Genomic DNA, 16,457 nt, shown 5'->3' with positions numbered 1-16,457 from the left:
AGCTTTCCTTCGAGATATTGACAAGCTCAACCAATTCAAGGTAACTCTCAACAACAGGTTCCAAGCTTTACAGGATCTACTGAAAGAACAAGAAACTACGATGGAGGACAACTGGAAAGGGAAGCACTAACTTCAACGTGTCAGGAGGTTCTTGGTCCTAAGAAGCATCATCACAAGGAATGGATCTCTATGGGAACCCTGGACAAAATTCAAGAAAGGAAGAACAAGAAACTAGCAATTAACAACAGCCGAACACGAGCAGAGAAAGTCAAAGCACAAGCAGACTACGCAGAAGCAAACAGGGAAGTGAAGAAAAGCATTAAAGCCGACAAGCAGAAATACATGGGAGAACTAGCAACGACGGCGGAAAAAGCTGCAAGAGAAGGGAATACGAGACAACTATATGATACAACGAAGAAATTGGCGGGGAGATATAGCAAACCAGAGAGACCAGTCAAGGACAAAGAAGGAAAGACAGTCACTGAGATTCAAGAACAGAGGAAAAGATGGGCAGAATACTTCGAGGAACTGCTGAATAGACCAGCCCCATTGAATCCACCGAACATCGAAGCAGCCCACACTGACCTTCCAATAGATGTCACTCCACCAACGATCGAAGAAGTCAAGATGGCCATCAGACAAATCAAAAGTGGGAAGGCGGCAGCGCCTGACAATATACCAGCAGAAGCACTGAAGTCGGACAATGAAATAATTGCAAACATGCTTCACCTTCTATTCAAGAAGATCTGGGAAGAGGAACAAGTGCTACTGACAGACTGAAAAGAAGGATATCTCATCAAGATACCAAAGAAAGGAGATCTGAGCAAATGTGAAAACTACAGAGGCATCAGTTTGTTATCAGTACCAGAAAAGTTTTCAACAGAGTGCTGCTGAATCGGATGAATGACGCAGTAGACGCCGAACTTAGGGATCAACAGGCTGGACTCCGTAAGGATAGGTCGTGCACAGACCAGATTGCGACACTACGGATCATCGTTGAACAATCAGTCGAGTGGAACTCATCACTATACGTCAACTTCATTGACTATGAGAAGGCGTTTGACAGCGTGGACAGGAGAACATTATGGAAACTTCTTCGACACTATGGAGTTCCTGAAAAGATTGTCAACATTATCCGGAACTCATACGATGGACTACAGTGCAAAGTCATGCATGGAGGACAGCTGACAGATGCATTTCCAGTAAGGACCGGAGTCAGACAAGGCTGTCTACTCTCCCCATTCCTCTTTCTTCTAGTGATTGACTGGATTATGAAGAATTCGACATCTGACGGGAAATACGGAATACAATGGACTTCTCAGAATCAATTAGATGATTTGGACTTCGCAGATGACCTAGCCCTCCTCTCTCATACACACGAACAAATGCAGATGAAGACCGAAAATGTAGCAGCAGCCTCCGCACCGATAGGCCTCCACATTCACAAAGGAAAAAGCAAGATTCTCAAACGCAACACGGAGAACACCAACCCAATCACACTTGACGGCGAAACTCTGGAAGAGGTGGAAACGTTCAAGTACCTGGGGAGCATCGTTGATAAACAAGGAGGATCGGATGCAGATGTAAAGGGGAGGATTGGCGAAGCAAGGGCAGCATTTTTACAATTGAAGAACATATGGAACTCAAAACAACTCTCAACCAATTTCAAGGTCAGAATCTTTAATACAAACGTCAAGACAGTCCTTCTGTATGGAGCTGAAACGTGGAGAACTACTACGACCATCATCAGAAAGCTACAAGTATTTCTAAATAGTTGTCTACGGAAAATACTCAACATCCATTGGTCGGATACTATCACCAACAGCGTTTTATGGGAGAGGACAAACCAGCTTCCAGCTGAAGAGGAAATTAGGTAAAGACGTTGGAAGTGGATCGGACATACATTAAGAAAATCACCAATGTGCATCACAACTCAATCCCTAACTTGGAGTCCGGAAGGGAAGCGGAAAAGAGGAAGGCCAAAGAACACACTACGCCGGGAAATAGAAGCAGATATGAAAAGGATGAATAGCAACTGGAAAGAACTGGAAAGGAAGGCTCAGGACAGAGTTGGATGGAGAATGCTGATGAGCGGCCTATGCTCCTCGACGAGGGGTAACAGGCGTAAGTAAGTAAGATTGTAAAAGCAGGTTGATATAAAGTTATTTGCGCAGCACATGGCACGGTTTGAATCTGCACATTCAGAACTAGAACTCCCTCATTACAATCTTTTTGAATGTCCTTCTTTAGCGCCATCATTACTTTCTGATGATAATGTTTGGGTTTAACGAGAAGTTTGCGATCAGGATGATGAGTTAGTGCTTTAGGAGGATCAAACCTGGCTTCAAACCTACATATTTACTTTTGTTACCTCTTGTAGAGCATAAAACGTCGACTAGGAGTCCCCAGCAAACTCCGTCCTGGGCTATTCCTTCCAGTTGTTTCAAAGTGATATTCATTCTCTTGATATCTTCAATTCCCGACTCAATGTGTTCTTGAGTCAGAACATTTCACTTTTTCACCAAATATTTCAAGTTAGGTCTCGGTCTGAGATGCAGTCTGAAGATCTTCGCAATGTACTACCTGTTCACCTCCAGAGTTCTTTCCTAATTCCCTCTTCTTTGTCACAATAGGTTGTTGCTGATGTTATCCGTCCGACGGACAATGTGTGTCTTGCCTAGATAATTGTCTATAAATACCAGTATTTTTGACGGTAGTTGTAGTATTTCTTCAAGTTTCGGCACCGAAGAGTAGAACTGACTTCACTTTCATATTGAAGATTATATCCTTGATATTGTTTGACAGTTTTTTCGAGTTCCATATGTTCTCCAATACTAGGAATGCCACCCTTGCATTGCCAATTCTCACCTTTGCGTCTGCATCAGATCCTTCGTTTTGTCGATGATTCTGTCCAGGTGCATCAAAGTTTCTTCGTCTTCCAGAGTCTTTGTATCAGGTACTATTGGGTTAGTGTTGTCCGTGTTTGCAAGACTCATTGATCAAGCCCTCACCTGCATAGATCTGGCGCAAACGAACACATCCACGTCCCACACAAACATCATAGGCTCTCTACATATATAGAATGAATCGCCTTATTTCCCTACCTTGTAGTTGTATTAGATACTTTCCCCTCCCTAATTCTTTTCAATTGAAGTAGACAGGCAACTCACTGGACCTATCAATACTCGGTCGCTAAATGACGCTTATAAATACCCTAAAACGTCAGAAGAAACGCACAATCGACTGCCTACTGCCAGTGGTCGTACAACCACAGAACATGTCACCCATCAACCGGTTAGCATAGAGCAAAACAACCTCAGCGCGAATTTAGTGTGAGTTACTTCTTGTCTATTTATCAGCTTTTTACTCATTTGTACACTATGTTGCCTTGCCATTAATATTATTTCACCACTCGTTACCTTACCTTATCTGTAACTAATATAAATCTCCACTTTTACGCCTACTATGGTAAACAAATATCCTACACTATACCCTTCCTAATGCCTATACTCTAATTCGTAACCTACACTTTACTGTATAGTCAATAAAAACATTGCATCGAAGCCTTACCCACAGTCCATAATTTGTAACTGTCTGATAAGCTTGCAACATGGTACTTATAGAAGTAGTGTTTTCCAAGTATGATATGTATCCAAAAAATAAGCGTAAATGAGCCTAACATCACAAAAGGAGGGAGGGTGGAGTTACTGACCAGCAAGCACTGATGGTGAGGGCGATGACTTCAATCCACCCGTGTTTGTGGAGCGGAACATTTTGTTTGTATCAGGCTCTTTATGGATGAGAACAAGTCAATCAATCTGTGATATTGAGATTGTTCTCCTACACTCACCATTCAGACTCTTGTTTCTAATTTTTGTGCTGGATTAACTATTCTACTAAGACAACCTTTAACATGCTAACTCGGACTTTTACATGAAAACTGTGTGGCAGGCATCGGATGATGAAAAAAACAGACTGTAAAGGATATGGTTGCTATTTTACTCAACACTCTACTCTCCATATGCACTCTCTGTTCTTCCTCATTCCAACCTTGACTTCCCTCCTTCATTGGAACCTACTCCACCTTGATAAATATCACAACTCATTGTTCTTTATTACTGCATTCTCTCCTCTGGAGCCCCTAATCACAGTTCACTCTTGCAACATGCGCTAGTATCAATTTATTCTAATAATTTATCATACCTCCATCTGTTCCACTAATTAATGTTAAGCATTGGTTATCGTTCATATCCAAATGCCTTGCTGCTCCTCGGTTTCTTTTTCTTTTTTTTCTTCTCTTCAGAATCTTGCTCTGAGGGCGAAGCTATGTAACTTCTGACATCTGGAACAAGCTCGACGAACGCGCTTTCCCAAGGTCATAGTTCGAACCAGGAGCTTCACAAGCCTACTTTATAACAACTATAAACTTAAAAAGCTGCATTACATAAATACTTAGCACGACCAAAACCCTAATACACTTTTTGTCGAGATTGGATCTGGTATGTAACGTGGACGCCATGCCCCTTTGGAAACTATTCTTATGAAAACACATTATATGTGAACGAATGAACTGCTATCAACTTTTATAGATTATAATTACTAAACAACCTTGCTTGGGATGCATACTGTGAACCAGTATATGTTGTAAATTGTAGATCATGCCTGTAAAAATGGCGTGTACCTGCTATTGCAGAAATATATCATTATTATTTGAGGATTTTGGTATTTCATTCGTGTATGCTGAGGCCTACTGAAGCAGAGACTCTGCTACACTAGAGGACTTCATCTGCATTTGTTCATGTGTATGGGATAGGAGAGTTAGGTCATCTACAAAGTCCGAATCGTCTAGTTGCATCCAAACTGTCCATTGTATTCCGTGCTTCTCCTTACATGTGGAGGTCTTCATATTTTGATCCACCGCCAGAAGAAAATGTAGACAGCTTTGTCTGTCAATGGAACTCTATCCGAATGGAAACCGGTCAAAAGTGGTGTACCCCAAGGCACCATCTTAGGCCCTTTACTTTTCCTTCTGTATATTAATGAACTACCTTTGCTACTTAAGTCGTCGACGTTATTGTTTGCGGATGATGTTAAAATCTGGAGAACAGTAAAAAATGAGACTGATCGTTGTTATCTGCAAGCAGATTTAGATGAATTAGTTAGGTGGGCTCATGATTGGGGCCTGGAAGTTAATTCCAGGGAGAGCGTGTTCATGCACATCGGGCACGATATTAGTTACCATTATACCATTAATGGTACATCTCTGCCACGCGTTCATGAGCACAAAGACCTAGGAGTAATTATAAGTCACGACTTAAAAACTACTACGCACTGCAATGCGGTTGCTTCCAAAGGCTATCGCGCGCTATGGTCGCTTCGCAGAGCATTTAAATGCTTCGACGAGGATATGTTTCGAATTCTATATCCCACCTATGTAAGGCCACACTTAGAATACTGTATCCAAGCAGCTAGCCCCTGTCTGATAAAGGATACTAAATCGCTTGAGCGTGTCCAGCGTGTAGGGACAAAATTAGTAAAGGGTCTTTCTAAACTCCCTTATGATGAGCGTTTAAAACGTCTAAATCTTTTCCCCTTATCTTATCGTAGGACGCGAGTTGACCTTATACTGGCATTTCGTATCTTTAATTATGATCTGGGTGTTAATATGTCTTATCTTTTTGCTCCCTCCAGCACTAATAATCTCCGGGGTCATAGCAAGAAGGTTCTGAAACCGCGATCTAATAAACTAAAGGTGGGGCCCCGTTTTTCTCATCGAGTGGTCAATGACTGGAACGCTTTACCAGAACAAGTGGTATCAGCACCATCAGTGAACATTTTCAAAAAGAAGCTGGACCTTCACTGGAAGGAAATCTGTCAGGATTAACACAGGTTCATCAACCTACTATCCTTATTACTGAAGACTGAAGACTGACACTGGTCCTCAGTGGAGTGAGCCGGTCAGCTGTCCCCCACAAACGAAATTGCAAATTAGTCAATCTTATGAATTCCTTGTGATATTTTCTATCTTCTCAGGTACACCACAGTGTCGAAGATGGTTCCACTAGGTCATCCCATCCACACTGTTAAACGCTTTCACATAATCTGGGAAGTCGATGTATAGTGACGAATTTCGTTCAATCGACTGTCTAACATTAGTCAGTAGTGTCGTTACACGGCCGATTCTTGCAGATTCCGGTCTGTTGATCTCGAAGCTGAGTGTCTGCTGAATCCTTCTTTAGTTTCAAGCACACTGCCGTAAGCTTTTCTTGGTACCAATAGTGGTGTGATACCTCTGTTGTTCTCACACGTGCTGAGATCTCATTTCATGGGTATCTTGATGAGGTATCTCCCTTGCTAGTCTGTTGGCGCTTATTTTTCCTACAAAATAGTTCTTCAGAGAATATGGAGCATCTTTGCAGTTGTCTCCATGTCTGACTTCGGTTCTTCATCTGGTAAGTTGTCTGGTCCTTCCGCTTCAAGGTTGCAGGAACAATAGCGAACTGGCTTTAACGTTTAAAGGCATAAAGTGAATCATCGACATTTCACAGAGAGACTTGTGAGGCGAGAGCTACATTTTTCCGTCCACTAGAATTTGACCATTTGTACCGTTTGTAGAGGGGTTTATGACAGTAGTCGTTACCGTGAAGGGCTGTGATGATGGCTGATAAGAAAGAAATATACAGGTCCATTGCCCGTTTCTTCGATAACGAAATAAGTTCCAATGTCTACTCTTCGGAGATAAATGAGGGTCTTGAAGGTAATCATACATACATTAACTTAGTGGTAAGGAAGTCATTACTTTTCGCATAGCTTCGTCTAAGAAAATATAGTATTATTGTGAGAGCAGTGATGTGTTTCTAGGTAGATTGGTCCCAAAATTAGCAACGCTGTTGGGTGAAGATCAACTAGTGATCTAATGTACGGTTAGGAAATTGTACTAGCCTGTCTTAAAGTTGTGGGTCTCGTATTTAGGGTTTGGTACCGGGAATATTTCGGAAAATTGGTCAGATCGTAGGCCTACTATTCAAATAACAATGTTAAGCTTCAGTACCCTTGTCTTCAGATACTTTGCAAGGGCCGACGTAGAATTGGGTTAGGAAGAAGGGTGGTAAAGTCGAGATTGTGATAGTGTTACCCACCTAATAAGTTTAGGTTTATTACCTTGACTCCGAAGCTCATACTTTACGTAGAGTCTGTCGATACTGACCAGGTGCTAAAAACCAAGTAGGTGGGAATATGCCTGAATCTACAACTTAACGATTAAAATATTGCTTTCTTAAACTACTGCTACCATCTATGTTTAGTATGATATCAGTCATTTCAGTTATTAGCTTTTATTTGATCTTACAAAACCGACTGCATTCATTTTTCATGCTTATCTAAATTATGAACGTAGAACTACGCCATACTTGTCACTTTTCAGTTCCGTTTTTTCCTTTAGCTCTCCAACTATTGTTAATATTACCTCCAAACATTCTTTAGTCAGTTTATCTGTACCCTGATGTAAGTCGCGGGAACTCTGTTTATTAAAGTGGTCACATTTGTGGATGTCCGCTGATGAGTAACGTTTTCGTTAACTGTTCTTGATCAATGATTTTGTAACTAAGTTACATTCTTGACAAGTTACCTTTTTATTGAAATCTGTGACTCAAGAGAGCAAGACTGACCCAACATTAACATGAAAGCAGATCATGTAGTTGCGGACACAAATTTGAGACATAGAAAATTACTGTTGAATTGCTTTTCGTGTGGCACACCGAGTAAGTTGGGTTACTTGGAGCAAACTTTATCTTTGCGATATATGCAACAACTACTCATTGAATTCTTGGATAGAATAATAAAGGAAATACAAGCCCTCCTTACAAGGCTTCAAAAAGACGTTCCTTACGTAAATCGCTTCAGTACTATGACCTACCGATGTATACAGGTCATTTATATTTGTTTACCTGAAAAAACTTATCTTAGAGTAACTATTCAGATGACTTTTGTTTTAGTTGCGAAGCAATGCATAGAAACAGCTTTTCATATATCTGGTACTGAAGTTGGTGATGTTCTCGATTTACAAACATTATTTAAATCCCAGTCGCAAGTAATTACTCGCCTTTTAAGTCACTATTACAGAAAAAACCGAATATTCCAAGAAGTGAACCTTCAGAAGAAACCAAATCAATGTCAGAAGCATTAAAAAATCAAGGTATGACTATTCTTTTTTATTAAGCTGCACCTGCAGGCAACCAATGCATGAAACAGGAGAAGTTTGGGGAAGCTGTAGCTTGCTACAGTAAAGCTATCGAGCTGTCCCCCTACAATGCCGTATTTTACTGCAACAGGTACTTTCTGAGTTTTATGGCATTTTAGAGTATTTTCTAAAAATCAGACTCTAGTACTCTACCATAGAGATGCCATTACACCTGAAATAACTTTCATACTACTAAAATTGATCAGATGAGTTATAGCCTTATTTCACGGGGATGATAGTCCATGTTTCTTATACTTCAGCCCATATGTAAACGAAATCTATGGAAAAAAATAAACCATTAAGCTGATTGTCCACAACCAACTTGAAAGGTTTATAGTGTCTTATAATAGTTCAGTGTTGTAATTGTTGGTTTGGAATTCCAGGATCAAATAGCTTATAAAAAAATCTGTTCTAGCTGATTGCTCTTTGTAACGTAATATGGGGTTATAAAAAGTTGAATGAATATTGTTTTTAGTATTCGCATGTTATGGAAGGTGCTTACTTCTAGAACAGAAGCGTATCATGTAACTGCCTACTTTTTAGATTACAGCCAACTTTAAAATTGGTTTACAGGGATATCATGTTCTTAAGAGATTATATAGTTGACTAACTCAGTGAATTACTACTACTAATTTTCATGTAATCTCATCTCTCCATTACCTTGAAAATTTTTGATCACTTTATTTTTTTGTCTGAAGAGCTGCTGCTCACTCTCGATTAGACCATCACCAAGATGCAATCAATGACTGTCTGAAGGCTTTAGAAATCGACCCATATTACAGCAAAGCATATGGTAGAATGGGGTGAGTGTTATATATTTGGACCTTCATTTTTTACATACTGTCCTATTATTCGTAACCTTTTAAGGTTCCCTTAGAGTTATTACTGGGTTGGATATCCCAATATATCGTTATCGATGAATACATCATAAAAGCACTTTGATAGCTGCCATGAGGTTTATTCATTTGATTTTTGATTACTACTGGCAATCACATTATTATTATTATTATTATTATTTGAACACATAAATATTGGTACAAGGAGGCACCGAATACATATGTGTCACACAAAAAATTGTCATTTCATTTAATTGTGTGAGGGCTATGATACTGCCCGGGTGCCCAGACCTAATCAAGTGGCTCTCTTAGGGGGACACACCTGGAGCCTTCGACCTAAAGGTCTGATCCACAAGGTAGTTGGGCAGCGTCAAGAGATGCAGTCCCATGGTAGCCGGTGACCAACGATTTGTCCTCACACCATTTGTCCCTTCACGATCCTGGAGCCCATGTGCACCATTGGTTCGAAATCAGGGTTTTCCAACTCTTTTAGGTGGACCCTCTGTGTTCACCAACCCGGTTAAATCGCCAAACATTCGCTTTTCTTCCTCTCGATTTCGTAAAAACACCGGTGCCACGAGAAGGCAGTGAGTATGACTTCCCTGGCAGTGGTTGTATACGCATGGCTATATGAGAGCATTTCGAGAGCGAGAGCGTACCATTCTCTGCTGTCACATCTTACATAACCCTACGGATTTCTTTCTCTGGTAGTAAAGCTTTTTAAAGTGCAGAGCTAACATATCAAAACTTCCTACGCAAAGGCTATGCGTTACCTTTCCCGAGTAGTTGTCCCTTACTCCCTGTGGTCACGCTCCCAAGTCACCAAGAACATCACTATTCCAATTCCCTTTACAGATCCTTCCACGATGTGGGGAGTTCGTAAATTACAGTTGCCCCCATACCTCTATCAGCACCCGAGATCAGTTCCTTCACGATCAAATCCCTCCCTCACGTCTTAATAATTCTTCTATCCCCATGAATAATCCTTGGTTAGAGACTCTGAATGACAGCTCGAAATCGTTTTCAGTGGCTCAGGTGCACTGATTATTTGTCTTCCCCTAAATTCTGAGATTCTTAATTTCTCCTAACTTTTTTGTGTGTTTATTTCGCTAATTTTTATTTTTTTCGAATCGTATCTTCGGTGCCTAATCTTTCCTATTACCACTGATACTGTTGCTACCTCTGCTATTCTGGAATTTAGCTTGACAACTTCATCTCTCTGTGCTAATGGGGTGTGGGAACTTGAGCCGATGTACGTACGGGTTCTACGTTGTGACTGATTGACGACTAATCCTTGTTTATCTTCATCAACACGCGCCACCAATGATAATAATTGGAGTTGACGAAATGTTATTCCTGATGTCCCGAGATGACACTCTTAAATACATATTGGGGCTTTTAATGTTCGAATCTTGTCATTTAGAACAACATACTTCTTTAGCTAGGATCCTAGAATCCCACCATGTCGATGTCTGTTGCATCTCCAAAACGCATGCATAGGATCTGAGTGGGGTCACTCGCTTGATCTCACCCTGTGGTCAGCGCTAAAGATCTCTCTACCACTTCCACTGGCCTCACTGGTGTAGGTATAGCATTAAGTTCAAAAGCAAAACAGGTTCTTATGGAATGGATTTCAATAGACAGTTACTTATAGGCTATTCGATTAGGCTAGGGAGGAAAAACACGGGAGTATAGGAACACACCCCATTACCTCTTTTTTGTCTCTCTCCCTACGCTCTCACTGATAGCACCTCGGATGAAGTAAGAGATGAATTTTACTAGGCTCAATAAGGCTGTCGATCATTCTGGGACACATATTTAAACTCAGATCACGCTCCATTGAGAGCACTTATTTGTGTGCATCTTAATAGATGTAGAAAAAGCACAGCAAGGAAACCATTGGGAGCTCAAATTAATGATGAGAAAGTCAAGAGCGTATTCCAGAAAAAACTAGAAAAGCAGTTAGCCAACCATGAATGTGATATCCACCCCGAGGTAGCTTGGAACCCATACAGCTGTGGTAACAGCAGTGACATCTACTAGTAACTTAAACCGAAAGTTTAAAGGAAACCAGCGAATGTCAGAAGCAGCTACTGAACTGATCGATTCTCGGAAACTCATCCCATCTGGCTTTGAACACGATGTAAGGCAAAGATAGCTTAAACGCAGGTTGATAAAAAGCCTGTGTAATAATCGTGAGCAGTGGTAGGTAACGAAAACAAAAGAGATGGAAAAGGAAGTGGCCATAGGTAAAAGTAGACAATTATTCAGACTTATCAAGGGGATAGGTACTAGTCAGACAATTTCTGGAAAAGATCCAATTATTATTCACTCAATCCAGGATATTGGATGATAAGGAGAACACTTTAGGGAAACAGTTCAACTGGCATTCAGCCACACTTAAATTTAGAGCCACTCTTTGACAAACACTGAATCACTTTTCCCACGTTATATGTTGTATAAGTCAGATACAATCTTCATAGTTCCGTAGTGATATAATTACCAGCTATTTTAGCAAACTTTTCACTTGGTGTATATCAAAAGGATTAAGTACTCAACATGTTAATTTGTATACACTTCGTAATTTTATTTGGTATTTCTTTATTATAGTATCGCCTATTCTAGCATTGGTAATTATGCTAAAGCTGTTGAGTGTTATCGGAAAGGTTTAGAGCTTGACCCAAATAACGAGAATTGCCAGCAAAATCTGTCAATTGCCGAAGAAAAGTTGAAGAATTCATCAGATAATACTCAGAGCTCAGGATTATTTAGTGGTTTTGACTTAAATTCCTTTCTAAATAATCCAATGATGCAGAATATGGCTCGCCAATTCATGAATGACCCGAATGCTCAAAATATGTAAGTCTGATTAATGTTTCAAAGCGATGTCCTGCGTTTCTATCTATGTTTAGTAAAGATTTATGCTTGTAATTGTGAGAGGAATCTCAGAAATGAAATCACCAGGATGTAATTAATCTAAGCTGGAAATTGGTGATATCCATATCAGTTAAATTTAAATGTTTTTCAAACCCGTCATCAATAAAAAATACAGTCTGTAAAACAAAATGACAGATTTCTGCAGTGTGCTTAAAGATAGATGTTTTCTAGTCAGTATCAATCCTAAACGCATTGTACTTTTTCCAAGCAGTTTGTAATTGTTTATTTTAATAGTGTAGTACGTCCAATTTAGATAGTATATCTTGTGTAACATGATCAAAATATTTTCTACTGCTTAAAATTGAACAAAGTTATATTCTCTACCGTTCTCATTTTGCCATCAATTTAGGATGACTAATCTACTACGCAATACATTTGGAGTATCAGACAATCCAACTACAGATAATTCATCCCGCAATACTGAAGCTGACAATTCCAATGAATCGACAGAATCTAATTCACAAAGTAATAATCCTAGTGGTGCTGGTCCTAGTACTAATGGTCAAAGTATGGACGAATTTTTACGCCTGTAAGAAATTTGTTTTTTTGTTCCTTATTACTTACTCTACTCACTCCATTTTTATTAGAAATAGATTCATTCTGAGTATTTGGTCATCATTTGTATATTGTATTGCTTTATTTGTTGCACACTAATGGTCTCATGCCTCAAAATTGATAGTTCGATTAGTTTTATACTTCGGGATATCTTTTGACTGAACTAAAGGAACCTTACTACATTGGCTAAATAAAATTTTATGGGAAGGTAAATAAAAGAGCTCATAAATTTTGATAATACTCACCGTTTTCTGTACCCTTTCTATCAACAAATAGATAGAATATCTTATTTAGAATAGATAAGTTGTAACCAGCAGTGGAATTCAGGACGCTCGATACGCCCTATTCGGGGCTCGTCAGCCGGGGGCACCTGCATTCCGTTGTTGATGTATGTTCACACTAGGACGTGAAGCTGGTACCTTTCGCTTTAAAAGTCAAATTCGTTATCTACTAAGCAAGTGAGTGCAGATAACCATTAAATTGTTGAACAGGTATAATGTTTATATCGTCATTAGGAAGGGTTTGGTCTATCCCATTGTCGATATTAGGGACTACATTTTGATCAGTCTATAATTTTGAAAATGTAGTAGTAAGCAGGCTTTTTCAGACACTAGAAACTAGTAAAATGCAAATAACCACTTGTTGGATGCACTGTTGTGGAAAGTTATATCTTATGCTAGTTCATTAACGTATGAAATATTTTGTTGTTTTGTTTCCCTCCCTCATTTTTCTACAAATCCTATCTCAGTATGATGCTTTTATCGTCTTTGAATTTTACTTTGATTTACACTTTAGAGTTACTTTATTATAATGTCACTCACACATCAGGATGAATATAGACTAGTGTATTATCTGTATCAAACCAGAGCATAGCTCGTCCATGTAAAATATAAAGTACATGTTGATGTTATCTGGAAAGGAGGAAGCAAGTAGTTAGTTAGATAATTAGTCATATATTCAGTGTTTCTATCACATACCTGTTTTATTCCTAATAAAATAGTTTTCTGTTATCATACCATATTTATGTATTTTCTTCTAATTGCCTATTTTTAGTGGTCAACAACTTGCTCAACAATTGCAAGCATCCAATCCACAACTTGTCAATCACTTACGTCAAACATTTCATACCAATGTTAGTGGACAAAATTCAAATCCAGAAAATAATACTAATTCCAATGAGCATAACAATACAAATTCCAAATAATAATTGGCATTTTAAATGATAACCGGTGTCTTGTTTTGTTAACGTGTATTATGGCAAAATTCAGTTGTAATTTTTTCTAAATTTAATTTTGGAAATATTCCTTCTTTTTGTTTCTTTTTTAGTAAACAAAATAGGGATGATTGTGCTAACTATTTATTGTTTTTCCCCACTTTTTTTTCTGATAAAAATCATATTATGCACACCATACTGTTTTAGACTTTTTCTTGTCTTCTCTGTGTACTTTTGTTACTAGTTATAATTGCAGTAATTTTACATATGAACTAACGAATAAAAGTCGTTGTGTATCATCAAAAAGTGGTATATTATATTTAGTATGATATTTATAGAAAAAGTTTATTCTTAATTGTGTGTACAATGTGTAATAATAAGTAAAACTATTTCGTATGTATTTTCTGTTGTCTGTTTATTCAAGATTATATAAAAAGCTTAAGCGTTTATTCTGTTAGATTCTACGATTGTTATGTGTGTCCATAGATAAAGCAGAGAATTCTCAAAGTTCATTTGTTGTTAACAGCTACTATTCTTAAGTCATTAATTGCACATTGGTACATCATTAGACCATAAATAGTCAGTTGTTATGATGGGTGACGCCCGAAATCTGATACTGAACGTGCTACTCACTAACTCCCATAAATTGACTACTTGAACGAAAAGACAAGAGCGGAAGCAAAAGTCTGCTAGGATGTCGTAAACATTCATAAATACTCAAATATATATTTTTCTATCCCTTGTCGTCAAGTGACCTCATTCGGCCACTTCTGATTGGCTCACTATAACACTGTATTTGATGCTCTAAACATAGATACTCATTGTTTTATTTGCACTCTCTTCAAATGATGATGCTGGTTATTGTGATAAATAGTTTGACATGTACTAGCCCTTGGTTATAGACGTAAAATCTCTTTCATAGGTGATAATGTCAAAAATTGTGTACAGCAGTCATGTATAACATAGCTAAACTGGGTATGTTAAACTTACCATTTGAGACGTGTACGAGACCAAAGCTTCAAGTAAAATACATTATTCATCTCAGAATAATAAGAATGAGGGTAGAGACAAATGAAGGGACAACTGGTTGTTTTATTTTAGTGTGATTGAGAGGTCTGTGGTAATCAGTTGAGTTTAAAAACGTATTTCGCCACATACTAACAGCTGGGGTACCTTTGGAAACTAGGGAGTACGAGTAAGTTGCTTTCTGCAAATATGAAACAATTGGTCAGCACCCACCGGTCTTATAATTTTATATTGTATTTTAAGCTGTCTTATGTCAAGTACAAATGGACAAATATCTATAGTAATTAAAACAAAATCGATAGTTTGTAATGAGTTTTCCTTCAGTCAACGTAAATTTAAAATTTCAAACTATGAGAAGTCCTAAATGATAACAACTGTTTTACTGATTGGACGATGGTGAAATCTTTTTGTTTGTGGGAAAATTTCTCAATGTATTCAAAAATCTTGAGAAGAAATTATGTCATTAAATTAAATAACCACTTTTCATATAACAAACAATAATAATTTATAGACGGCTTTTGAGCAACACTAAAATGACCTTGAAAATGTCCATCTACTTAAAAGGGTGAAATGGAGGTTATTAATTAGTGCAAGGAACTAGGATTGGGATTTACAGTTGAATGTTAAGGTTAGAAATTATATTTAATGTTTTCATTACAAAATGACATCAGTTATAATACCGAAATGGTATTCAGCCAAATGAGTGGATGAATCTCGCGCTAAAATCTAAGACCTGCCATCTTAAATGTGATTGGTTCGTCCATCAGTTATAGTCTCGCCAAAACAATTTTATAGATAATGGCATCTGACTTTTTTATTTGAAAATAACAAAATGTATCTTTAGGTCACCTATTACAAAAGAAATTTTCATCATAATTCATGATCAGGTGGATTAATCAATAGGTCATCTTACTATATTGGTGAGATTTAAGCACATAAAAAATCAATACAAAGTAACTCGTGTACAAACAATAATGTGTGAATGATAAGGTGAATATAGCTCATTAAAAGATAATGAAGAAAATAAAACAACATCAGTAAAGTAAACAAGCGGAATAATAATACTTTGTTTAAATGATTCCATTGTTTTATAAAAAAGTTATGTTTATCTGTAACACTTTGTTCATTGGTAGTATGTATTCTCTAAAAGTGTACTTAATATGAGTAGTATAATAACACTTAACAAGTTAATAAGATGACTAAACCAGATATGAAAAGACAAACTATTGGCTTTAACAATTTAATATTAGATGCATTGCATAAATCATTCATACAACAACTTTCTTCCGTTGTTGTATTATACCAAGCAATGTATCTATTTATACATGTTTCATTCATTTGACCACATGATTTCGCAATACTTACTGTCATCATATTCTTACCATAAGTAAATGTAGTCTTTATGTAAAAAGAAAATAAGAAAGCAAATCATTATACATTGAAATATTTGACATAATACTACTCAAAAAAAAACAAACATATTGTAATAGTCGGTCGCCTCTAAAATTGTACGTGCATTACTATTTGAAAGTAGTTTTTTTATCTGAAATGTGATCACAACATTAATTGTTAACTCTTTCTATATTCGAGATGGTGGCGAAGATTTGTAGCTCAGGTGGGTGATTTTGATGTGGGTTTGTTCTCTGAGCTG

General features: G+C 37.9%; 1 protein-coding gene across 1 annotated transcript; it reads left to right on the top strand.

Moving 5' to 3' along the window:
• The first annotated feature begins 6,625 nt into the window (after positions 1-6,625).
• Smp_065980 (putative heat shock protein 70 (hsp70)-interacting protein) lies at positions 6,626-14,075 on the top strand. Its single transcript, XM_018789469.1, has 8 exons — positions 6,626-6,757; positions 7,995-8,089; positions 8,122-8,194; positions 8,231-8,330; positions 8,938-9,042; positions 11,686-11,934; positions 12,362-12,541; positions 13,621-14,075. The coding sequence occupies exons 1-8, from the start codon at positions 6,655-6,657 to the stop codon at positions 13,769-13,771; spliced, it is 1,056 nt and encodes a 351-aa protein (XP_018654909.1). The 5' UTR covers positions 6,626-6,654; the 3' UTR covers positions 13,772-14,075.
• Positions 14,076-16,457: the final 2,382 nt, after the last annotated feature.

The sequence above is a fragment of the Schistosoma mansoni genome, chromosome W, assembly GCF_000237925.1.
Source record: "Schistosoma mansoni strain Puerto Rico chromosome W, complete genome".
NCBI classification, from domain to species: Eukaryota; Metazoa; Platyhelminthes; class Trematoda; order Strigeidida; family Schistosomatidae; genus Schistosoma; species Schistosoma mansoni.
This window is presented reverse-complemented; position numbering and strand designations above follow the sequence as displayed.